We start from the raw sequence: 11,827 nt of genomic DNA on the forward strand, positions 1-11,827 counted from the left end.
TAGAACCAGCCCAGGAGGCCAGAACTAGCCAGCAAGGCTAGAACCAGCCCAGGAGTCTAGAACCAGCCCAGGAGTCTAGAACTCGTCGTGCCGCACCAGCGCCTCCCCGAAGTCCGTGGCCTGGCTGCCCACGAACAGGTCTGACTTGTCCACGATCTCCTCCCGCGTCAGCTTCCCGTCCTGCAGGGAACGCCACGTCCCGCTGATTCCCATCCCACCATCTCCCCATCTCCCCCTCCCCGCCCCCCCAGAGCTGCCAGCCCACCTTGTCCTGGTCGGACTCGTAGACGAGGTGCCGGGCCTCGGCCTCGGCGTGGTCGTAGTCCGAGGGCAGGATCCAATCCTTGGTCTCCTCCTTGTCCATCTTCCCGTCCCGGTTCTTGTCCCGGAATTCCACAAACTGCTCCCGCTCTGTCTTCACCCACTCGGGCTCATCGGCGTCACCATCCTGGCTGTACATGTCACCTGGGGGCAGAGCAGCAGCGGGATCAGCCCCACAGCCTCGCCCCAAGGACTGACCCAAAGCCTTGGGTTCCCTAAATCCATCCCCAAAACCCCAGAGCGCCGCGTGGGTCACGGCTGCACCCAGAAATCCTCAATGGCGCGTGGAGGAAACTGAGAGAGAGAAGAACATTCTGAGAGGGGGAGGGCAGGGAGGGACACGGCTGCCACGGGGCAGGGACGCTGAGGGGACACTGAGGGGACACGCAGCAGAGCAGGTCTCACCAATGTACTCCTCCAGGTCGATGTAACCATCGCCGTTCTTGTCAATGTCCTCCATGGTTTCCTGCAAGAAAAGCCCCGTGTGAGCCGGGCCCAGGCAAGCCTGCCCCAGGGCTCCCCACGGGCCCCACCTGCACAACGATGTCCTTCATGTAGTCGTACTCCTCGGGGTGCAGGAAGGCCGTGAACTCCTCCTTGGTGGCTGCCAGGTCCCCGTCCTTGTCAGCCTTCTTGAAGCGCCGCTCGTCCCGCACCATCATCTGCTTGTAGTTGAAGCCATCGTCGGGGTCGGGGTCATCTGGGGAGCAGGGGGAGCCAGGGTCAGCTCAGAGGGCTGGGCAGGGACTGTGGCAGCCACCAGCACACCCTCACGCCAGCCTCAACACGACTCAACCTTCTCAGCTCAACCTCCATTCAAATTCTGCCTCCCCCACTGAACCTCAACTTCCTCCCAACTTCAACCTCAAGATAACCTCCATCTCAACCCATCATCAACCATCACCCAAACCCAACCTCTTGAACAGAACCTTCCCACCCTCAGCTTCCTCAGCACAACCCCAACATCCTCCACCAACCTCCAACTCCACTCCTCGCCCTCAGCACACCCTCCCAAGGCTCTGCCAACAAAAGCGCCACTCCCAGAGGAGGAGCTGCAGGCGCTGGGATCAGGACATTCCCAGGGAGAGGCCCCAGGGACAGGGCTCGGGGCTCAACCTGCACTATTTTGGGAGGGGAATGTGTAAGGGGATCTCACAGGCTGCAGGGCACGAGGCACGGGCCAGGCGGGAGCGCCGGGCACAGCGGCGCAGGAGCAGCTCTGGGACACGGGCCAGCAGTGGCCGGCAGTGACCGGCAGTGGCCGGCAGCGGCCAGCAGTGGCCGGCAGTGACCGGCAGTGGCCGGCAGCGGCCAGCAGTGGCCGGCAGTGGCCGGCAGTGGCCGGCAGTGGTCAGCAGTGGCCAGCAGCGGCCGGCAGCGGCCGGCAGTCAGCAGCGGCCGCAGTGGCCGGCAGTCAGCAGTGGCTGGCAGTGGCCAGCAGTGGTCAGCAGCGGCCGCAGTGGCCGGCAGTGGCCGGCAGTCAGCAGTGGCCGGCAGCGGCCGGCAGTGGCCGCAGTGGTCAGCAGTGGCCGGCAGTGGCCGCAGTGGTCAGCAGTGGCCGGCAGCCCCTGGAGAAAACGGGGATCCCCTGGATCCTGGGGAATGTGCCACGCTCTGGTGAGGTTAAACCAAGAAGGTACACAAGTCCCTGTGACCCTGCTCTGTCACCCGGGACAAAAGGCAGGCACTGGGGAGCCCTGGATTAAGGAGCATCCATTAAATATAATAAATAAAGATTTTGACTTTAAGGCAGTTGTAGGGCAGAATGAACCACACATTCTCCATTCTGTTCCCAAGGTTTTGCCTTAAGAAGCAGCACAGCCCCAAACAAGGAAAACTTCAGGACCAGGGCCATTAACAGACTATTCCTTAAATGCTGTTGGGATAATTAATGGGTTTGATGGGGGAGCAGATGGAGTAAAAAGGGTTAAACCCTCCCAAAGTCACTTCCCTGGGCTGGGAGAGGTTTGGGGGAGCAGAGGGAGGGGAAGGAAACAGACAGGCACTGCTGGTCTAGGATCCCACCACGTGACTGAGGAATTAACAAAAAGAGGAGTGATAATGATGGTGATGATGATGGTAATACCCTGATTTTGCAGGGAGTTTCAGAGGAACTTCCAGTCTCAGATAATGCTCTCGGGCATTTACCACTTAACATTCCTGCTTGCTGAGACTCCCCCCAGCAGAACCCCACACTGCTGGGGGCCACCCAGTGACTCATGCTGGTGTAATCAATTCATTAATTAAACCACTCCCAGCACCTCGTTCTGCTGACTCAACTCCCCCCTCTGGACCCTCCAGAGCAGCAGGGGGGGATGCCTGGCCCCGTGCAGCCCCTGCCAGGGGTCCAGGCTCAGGAGGCACTGCCAGAGGCTTCCCAGCCCCACTCTGGCAGGGAGGGGAGCTGTGGAAAGCTGGCGCGAGGAGCCGGGCCAGAGCGGAGCAGGATGTAAGGACACAAGTATGTGGGAGCAGCAGGGCTCTGCCAAGGGCACGGGCTGCAGGGCTCCTCCTCCCGCCTCCAGCGCTGCTGCAGCTCTGTGCCGGGGGCTGGGCATCCCCACACTCTGCTCCGGGCATCCCAACACCCAGCTCTGGGCATCCCCCCACACCCTGCTCCGGGCATCCCCCCACACCCTGCTCCGGGCATCCCCCCACACCCTGCTCCCCACACCCTGCTCCCCACACCCTGCTCCGGGCATCCCCACACCCTGCTCCGGGCATCCCCCCCACACCCTGCTCTGGGCACCCCCACACCCTGCTCTGGGCACCCCCACACCCTGCTCCCCACACCCTGCTCTGGGCATCCCCCCCACACCCTGCTCTGGGCATCCCCCCCCCACCCTGCTCCGGGCATCCCCCCACACCCTGCTCCCCACACCCTGCTCCGGGCATCCCAACACCCAGCTCTGGGCATCCCCCCACACCCTGCTCCGGGCATCCCCCCACACCCTGCTCTGGGCACCCCCACACCCTGCTCCGGGCATCCCCCCCACACCCTGCTCCCCACACCCTGCTCCCCACACCCTGCTCCGGGCATCCCCCCACACCCTGCTCTGGGCATCCCCACACCCTGCTCTGGGCATCCCCACACCCTGCTCTGGGCATCCCTCCCACACCCAGCTCTGGGCATCCCCCCACACCCTGCTCCCCACACCCTGCTCCCCACACCCTGCTCCGGGCATCCCCACACCCTGCTCTGGGCATCCCCCCACACCCTGCTCTGGGCACCCCCACACCCTGCTCCGGGCATCCCCCCCACACCCTGCTCCCCACACCCTGCTCTGGGCATCCCCACACCCTGCTCCGGGCATCCCCCCCACACCCTGCTCCCCACACCCTGCTCCGGGCATCCCCCCACACCCTGCTCTGGGCACCCCCACACCCAGCTCTGGGCATCCCTCCCACACCCTGCTCCGGGCATCCCCCCACACCCTGCTCCCCACACCCTGCTCCCCACACCCTGCTCCGGGCATCCCCACACCCAGCTCTGGGCATCCCCCCACACCCTGCTCCCCACACCCTGCTCCCCACACCCTGCTCCGGGCATCCCCACACCCTGCTCTGGGCATCCCCCCCACACCCTGCTCCGGGCATCCCCCCCACACCCTGCTCCCCACACCCTGCTCTGGGCATCCCCCCCACACCCTGCTCTGGGCATCCCCCCCACACCCTGCTCTGGGCATCCCCCCACACCCTGCTCCCCACACCCTGCTCCGGGCATCCCCCCCACACCCTGCTCCCCACACCCTGCTCTGGGCATCCCCCCCACACCCTGCTCTGGGCATCCCCCCCACACCCTGCTCCGGGCATCCCCCCACACCCTGCTCTGGGCCTCCCCCCCACACCCTGCTCCGGGCATCCCCCCACACCCTGCTCTGGGCATCCCCCCACACCCTGCTCCCCACACCCTGCTCCCCACACCCTGCTCTGGGCATCCCCACACCCTGCTCTGGGCATCCCCCCCACACCCTGCTCTGGGCATCCCCACACCCTGCTCTGGGCATCCCCACACCCTGCTCTCACTGCTCCTTCAGTGCCTTAGGGGGCTCCTTCACTCAGGGTTTGCTCACCCAGCCTTTCCTTGCCCAGCACCTGCATCCCCTAAACGCCACCCCAGACTCCTCACACCTTTCCCAGACCCCTCTGCCCCCTTCCAGGCTGCGTTTGCACATCAGCAGATGAGCCCAGAAACCCAGGGCAGGGAGGTTTGGGAAGGGGTGTCACGGTGGGACCTTCCCCAGGCACCAGCAAACCCAGATCCTCCCCAGTCCCCAGGGAGATGGATGAGCCTCCTGAGCAGCGGCTCCCCCTGCACATCCCGCGGAGCAGTTTGACTATTTTTGGCAATATTTAGGAAATTAGAGTGGATTCGACACTCCAGAGCTGCAGCTCCTCCACACGGGCCAGTGCTGGAGGCCAGAGCTGGCACGGGGCTCGAGGGTTGGAGGTTTTAACCCCAAAAGAGCTGCTGCTTCCCTCACTCCCAGGGATGTCAGGGATGTCACACTGCTGGCCCTGCACGTGTCCCAAAACCCCCAAATTCTGGGCTCTAACTCTGCTCCCAGGACAAGGGAAAGCGACTGAAATCTCTGCTAATGGTTTCTGTGGGCTTAGGGACACAATGGACACCCCAAGGTGGCTCCACAGCCACGCGTCAGTGGGTTCCACCTGCAGGTCCCAAATTCCTCCACAAGCCTGGAAACCAAAGGGCCAGAAACCCCCATTAATCCCAAAATCACCTGGATTCAGCCCAGAGCTGCACTTGTCACCAGGGACATTATTAATGCCCAAGTGTGGCTGCAGAGGGGAAAAGGGGGGTGTGCAAACACCCCCTTGGGGAGATTTCCATGTATTCTGGGTTCTTATCCTTGGATTTCTCTTTGTTAATGCCACCAGGAGGTCAATGTGGAGAGGGGTCTGCAGGTTTTACAGTGTCACATCTCGGGGACATTTTCTGCAGCCTGCCCCATGTGTACCAAGGCTATGCCCTACACCATATTCCTGTGCTTATCCCAGGGCACAAATCCAGCCCACCACTCCATACTCTCAACCACAGACTTCCCCTGGGGCTCCTTAATCCAGTCCCCAAACTGCCCCTCCAGCACAACCCCATCCAGATCCATGTCCACTCCACTGACCACCACTCCCCAAGCCCATCCTGAGCCCTGCCCACTGCCACTGAGCCCCCCTGATCCATGTCCATCCCACTGACCACCACTCCCCAAGCCCATCCTAAGCCCTGCCCACTGCGCCACAAGCCCCCCTGATCTATGTCCACTCCACTGACCACCACTCCCCAAGCCCATCCTGAGCCCTGCCCACTGAGCCCCCCTGATCTATGTCCACTCCACTGCCCACTGCCCACTGAGCCCCCCCAATCCGCCCCCACCCCCTGACCCTCGGTGGCCCAAAGCAGAGCAGGAATCTCAGCTGCTGGCTCACCCCAAGGGGCAGCACCTACCCAGGATATATCCATAGGTGGCATTTTTGTACTCCTCCCAGGACACCAGCCCGTCCTCGTTGATGTCGTGGCCCTTCCACTGGCGCTCCACGTCCTCGTAAATCCAGCGTTTCTGGGCAAACTTGATCCAGGCCTTGAGCTCCTCCACAGTCACAAACCCGTCTCCATCCTCATCTATCTTCCCTACAATCTTCCTGTGGCAAACACAGAAATCAGCAAAAGATTTAAAAAGTGACGGCTTAGCAGGGAGGGAGTGGAAGGGGCAGAGGGGGCAAGTCGAGGTCATTACAGAATTTGGGAATTCAACCATTTGGAGAGTTTATCCTTAAAACCAATGTATGGTTCAGCAGCCCAAACTCTGGCTCAGAAATGAAAACCACTGGCTTGGCCACTTTTGCACCACTCAGGTTTTGGTTTCAGAAATTATGAGTTTTAGGGGAAAACTTCCTTTAAGCCCCTGGGAAAGACCCATCCACGCATCCCTGGACCCCGACGGTGCCAGGGGATGAGCACGGACCCATATAAATAATCAAAAACAGGAATATTGGCTCTGCCTCTCCTGGTGATGCCAGGAGAAAGTTGAAGCGATTACAGAATTTGCAAATACAACCATTTGAAGAGTTTATCTTTCAAACCAAGGTGTGTGTTAGCTGCTGAAAAGCCAGCTCAGCTGCCAGAACTGTCTTGGACGCAGAAAACGCTGGCTCAGCCACGGAAAGCACCAGCTCGGCCACTCAGGTCTGGGTTCCTTCAGGAATTAGGAGTTTCAGGGGAAATGTTCCCTGCCCAGCCCTGTCCTGCTGCAGGGTGAGCTGGGCAGGAGCTGCAGCTCTGTGGCAGAGCAGCCCCGGGGCAGCAACTGGAGCCCCAGCGCGGCGCGTGCCTCCGGTATTTTTAGCAGCAGCTGCAGGAAAGGGCAGCAGGAATGCAGCACCCAGGGGCAGCAGGAATGCAGGATCCAGGGGCAGCAGGAATGCAGCACCCAGGGGCAGATGCAGGAAAGGGCAGCAGGAATGCAGGATCCAGGGGCAGATGCAGGGAAGAGCAGCAGGAATGCAGGATCCAGGGGCAGCAGGAATGCAGGATCCAGGGGCAGCAGGAATGCAGCACCCAGGGGCAGATGCAGGAAAGGGCAGCAGGAATGCAGGATCCAGGGGCAGTACCCAGGGCAGGATCCAGGGCAGGTGCAGCCGGGGCAGGGCCGTTTGTCCCACACCGCACACCCAGCTCGGTACCGGGGGCTCCTCCAGCCCCAAACCCCAAACCCCAAACCCTCTGCCTGCTGAAGCAGGATCCTGGCTCTTCCCTCTAACGGAACAAGGCTCAGGAATCCTGAGCTCCTGCCAGCTATTTGAGGAATTTTAGAGGACAGGTGGACAACACGGAATTTTTAAATTTTAGATTGCCACCAGGACTACGAATTCCAAAAATACTGACACAAAGGGACACCCAGAAACGGAGCCACTGTGCTCACTCCCAGCTTTCCCTGTTTCAGAAGTGCCTTGGTCTAGGAAAATCAGGAACTCCCCTGTGGCACAAAGGATGTTCCTGGCAATGACAAGCTGGAAGAAAAAGTGGAAAACCACGGAATTTAGTTCTGACAGTGAGGTGCCAGAGTGGGGCAGTGGGCAGGGCTTGGAGACCTGAGTGATTTTATAGAGAAATATATAAAATAAACATGCAAATATATAAAAAAAAAGCTCATCGACAGTGCCCAAATTTATGCAGAAATATGTAAAATATTATAAAAATATTTCAGAATTTTATACACCAATGTGCAAAGTGTCCCTTCCAATATTCCTGATCAAACACAGAAATATGCAAAATGTCACACAAATATTCAGAATTTTCCATATAAATATATAATAAGTCAATCAACATTATAAAGTTCTGCACAGAATTATGTAAAGTATCACGTGAACATTAAACATTTGTCCACGTAAATCTATAAACCACAAATAAATCTGTCAAAACCTTCCTGTTTCAGGGGAAAAATTCCACATATGCCACCAGCAAAGGGATTTATTAGGAAAAGCCCCGGAATGGAGGAGCAGTGCCGGCCAGGGTTGGTGGCCACGGCAGTTCCTCCAGGCTCTAAGGGGTTAATTAGGGAACAGCTTCCAAGGGAAGTCAGGCCCAGACCGGGCACTCAGGGAGCTCCCAAACCTCCTCCCCTCCCTTCCCGGCTCCAGCTGCTCCCGGCTGTTTTCCCAGGGCAGCAGCACCAAACCCAACCTTTCCCAAAGCCCCGCGCCCCCGGGGAGGGGAGGGGAGGGCAGCAGATGTTGGGGCAGGGCTGGCAGCTGCTCCCACTCCTGCTGCACGGGGATCCAGAGCTCTGCCAGGGAACCAGCGGAGCTGCTGCCAGGAGAAACGGGGTCTGGCCAGGCTGAGACCCCAAATACCCACACACGGGGTCTGGCCAGGCTGACACCCCAAATACCCACACACGGGGTCTGGCTGGGGCTGAGACCCCAAATACCCACACACGGGGTCTGGCCAGGCTGAGACCCCAAATACCCACACACGGGGTCTGGCTGGGGCTGAGACCCCAAATACCCACACACGGGGTCTGGCCAGGCTGAGACCCCAAATACCCACACACTGGGTCTGGCCAGGCTGAGACCCCAAATACCCACACACGGGGTCTGGCCAGGCTGAGACCCCAAATACCCACACACGGGGTCTGGCCAGGCTGAGACCCCAAATACCCACACACGGGGTCTGGCTGGGGCTGAGACCCCAAATACCCACAAACAGGGTACAGCCAGGGCTGAGACCCCAAATACCCACACACGGGGTCTGGCCAGGCAGAGACCCCAAATACCCACAAACAGGGTACAGCCAGGGCTGAGACCCCAAATACCCACACACTGGGTCTGGCTGGGGCTGAGACCCCAAATACCCACACACGGGGTCTGGCCAGGCTGAGACCCCGGATACCCACACACGGGGTCTGGCCAGGCTGAGACCCCAAATACCCACAAACAGGGTACAGCCAGGGCTGAGACCCCAAATACCCACACACGGGGTCTGGCCAGGCTGAGATCCCAAATACCCACAGTCGGGGTCCAGCCAGGCAGAGATCCTAATCCTCCACAGCCCCACAAAACGGGGTCCAGGCGGGCAGCAATCCCAAATCCCGCAGCCCTACAGGCAGGGAGGTGGCAGAGCTGCAGGCAGAAGGGGCTCTGGCAGAACAAGAGCCAGCACAGCCCCAGGAAGGCAGAGCTCATGGACCAGAGCGTGCTGAGAGTGTGCCAGAGCACTCCCAGCTCAGATCAGCCGGGCTGGGGGTCACCCGGGGCTGGGGGTCACCCGGGCTGCTCGGCCGAGGGCGGGACATCCCCCAAGGCAGGGCGGTGATACCCCAGCCGCAGAACAATGGGATTGAGCCGTGGCGGCTCTGGGATGGCAGCCCTGGATCCGGGACAGGCGGGGCCCTGCCTCCCTCGAGGCTGAGGCTGCTCCAGGGGCAGCCAGGCGCTCACTCCGATCCTGCCAGGGCGCAAAATCCCTGCTGGATCCTGCGTTCTGGAGCTTAGCGAGAGATCAGGGCCTGCCTCCAAAGGACCGTGGGGTTTTCCAGTTTAAATTGTCCCTGGAGGCAGGAAATTCCCTCCAGCTCCCCAAGTGCTGGGGGAGAGGCCAGCACCTCCTTCCCACTGGGCAATCCATAGGGATGGATGGAAGCTGGCACCCCCTGCCCTGCACATCCCGCTCTGTCTGTGGGAATTGGCTCACTCTGGAAGTTTCCCTAGCACCCACATGTGGCTGAGCTCTTCTTTCCCATCAGGGAGCACCATTCCCAAAAAACAGCCCAACATTCACCATGGGCTGTGGTAGATGCTGCTCCAGCAGCAGCAGCAAGGTTGGGATGCTTGGCTGCAAAAACTCGAGTCTGACTAAAAAAGGAGAGATTCAGGTGGGATTTTGGGAAGGAATTCCTGGCTGTGAGGGTGGGCAGGCCCTGGCACAGGGTGCCCAGAGCAGCTGTGGCTGCCCCTGGATCCCTGGCAGTGGCCAAGGCCAGGCTGGACACTGGGAGCTGTCCCTGCCATGGCACTGCAGGGGCTCTGGGGTCCCTTCCCACCCAAACCACTCCATGAAAACTCAGCCAGAGGCGCCCAGTTCCAGGGTGATTGGAGCCCAGCACCCTGAGCAGTGTCCCAAGCTCTCCAGAGAGCCCCTGTCCCCCTGCCCCTGCTGCAGGCTGTAGTTCCCAGGTCTGAGCCATCCCAAGCCCCAGAACAACTGCAGCAGCAGCTGCTGCGGGGGCACCGGCCCTGAGCTGCTCCTGGGAACATCCCAGAGCCAGCTGGGGCTGGGAGGCACTGCCAGGACCTGGGGAGACACTGCCAGGACCCAGATCAGGGGAGGCACTGCCAGGACCCAGATCAGGGGACGCCCAGCACACCCTGGGTCCCAGCAGAGATTCCCTGGAGGAGGAATCTCTGTTTTCCCCACTCCCAACCAGCTCCTTCCAACTGAGAAATATCAGTGATGCCCGGGGCTCTGCAGTACCCAGAGAACACAGAGCAAACAGCAAAGCGCAGAGTCCTGGTCTGTCTGGAGCTCTGGGGAACACCTGGCACTGGAAACGGCTCTGGGTGGTTTTTGGGGCACGCCTGGCACTGGGCAGTGGGTTCCTGGGCTGGCAGCTCTGGGTGGTTTTTGGGGCACGCCTGGCACTGGGCAGTGGGTTCCCGGGCTGGCAGCTCTGGGTGGTTTTGGGGGCACGCCTGGCACTGGGCAGTGGGTTCCCGGGCTGGCAGCTCTGGGTGGTTTTTGGGGCACACCTGGCACTGGGCAGTGGGTTCCCGGGCTGGCAGCTCTGGGTGGTTTTTGGGGCACGCCTGGCACTGGGCAGTGGGTTCCCGGGCTGGCAGCTCTGGGTGGTTTTTGGGGCACGCCTGGCGCTGGGCAGTGGGTTCCTGGGCTGGCAGCTCTGGGTGGTTTTTGGGGCACGCCTGGCACTGGGCAGTGGGTTGCCAGGCTGGCAGCTCTGGGTGGTTTTTGGGGCACGCCTGGCACTGGGCAGTGGGTTCCCGGGCTGGCAGCTCTGGGTGATTTTGGGGCACGCCTGGCACTGGGCAGTGGGTTCCTGGGCTGGCAGCTCTGGGTGGTTTTTGGGGCACGCCTGGCACTGGGCAGTGGGTTCCCGGGCTGGCAGCAGTGCGCGCGCCCCGTCCCCGTCCCTCACTCCCGCCCGCCCCGCGCGCCATCCTCACCCCAGGCGCTCCTTGCTCTCCTCGGGGGTGAGCTGGTCGAAGCTCTTGGCCTCGTCGGCGCCCAGGAAGGCGTCGTGGTCGTAGTCGAAGCTCTGGGCGTCGTCGTGCTCGCGGGCGCTGAGCGGCGCCTCGCGCACCACGCGCTCCTTGCGCTCCGTGGGCTTGGCCGAGCCACAGAGCGCCCACAGCGCCAGGCACAGCAGGAGCCGCATCGTGCCTGTGGGGACAGGGACACAGGGACACTGATGGGACAGGGGGACAGGGACACCGAGATGGGACAGGGACACAGGGACAGGGACAGCGCCAGGCACAGCAGGAGCCGCGCCAGCCGCATCGTGCCTGTGGGGACAGGGACACAGGGACACTGATGGGACAGGGGGACAGGGACACCGAGATGGGACACAGGGACACTGATGGGACAGGGGACGATGGAGATTTAGTGCAGATTATGTGAGCACAAATGACTAACAAGTGAAAATTATCTGGGGAAATGATGAATTCCTGCATATTCCCAGGGTAAATTCATTAACTGATCCCAATTATCAGGGCACTGTAATGAACTGATTTGGGTTATCTGGGCAAAAGTGACTCACTGACACGGATTATCAGGGAACAGGGATTAATAAACACAGATTATCAGGGCACAGGGATTAATAAACAGATTATCAGGGCACAGTGACTAATTAACACAGATTATAAAGGCACAGGGATTAATAAACACAGATTATCAGGGCACAGTGACTAATAAACACAGATTATCAGGGCACAGGGATTAATGGGTGTGGATTATCAAGGCACAGGGATTAATAAA

The 11,827-nt window shown here is 60.5% G+C and overlaps 1 protein-coding gene across 1 annotated transcript; it reads right to left on the reverse strand.

The window, feature by feature from the left end:
• On the reverse strand, window positions 1-11,228 carry CALU (calumenin; the record flags this gene model as incomplete). The annotated part of the gene is made up of 6 exons (XM_079304612.1): window positions 1-180; window positions 266-465; window positions 727-787; window positions 855-1,021; window positions 5,786-5,979; window positions 11,017-11,228. The coding sequence occupies 6 exons, from the start codon at window positions 11,226-11,228 to the stop codon at window positions 76-78; spliced, it is 939 nt and encodes a 312-aa protein (XP_079160738.1). The 3' UTR covers window positions 1-75.
• Between the last annotated feature and the right edge of the window lie 599 nt (window positions 11,229-11,827).

This window comes from Erithacus rubecula (genome assembly GCF_903797595.1).
Source record: "Erithacus rubecula genome assembly, chromosome: 4".
Classification (NCBI taxonomy): domain Eukaryota; kingdom Metazoa; phylum Chordata; class Aves; order Passeriformes; family Muscicapidae; genus Erithacus; species Erithacus rubecula.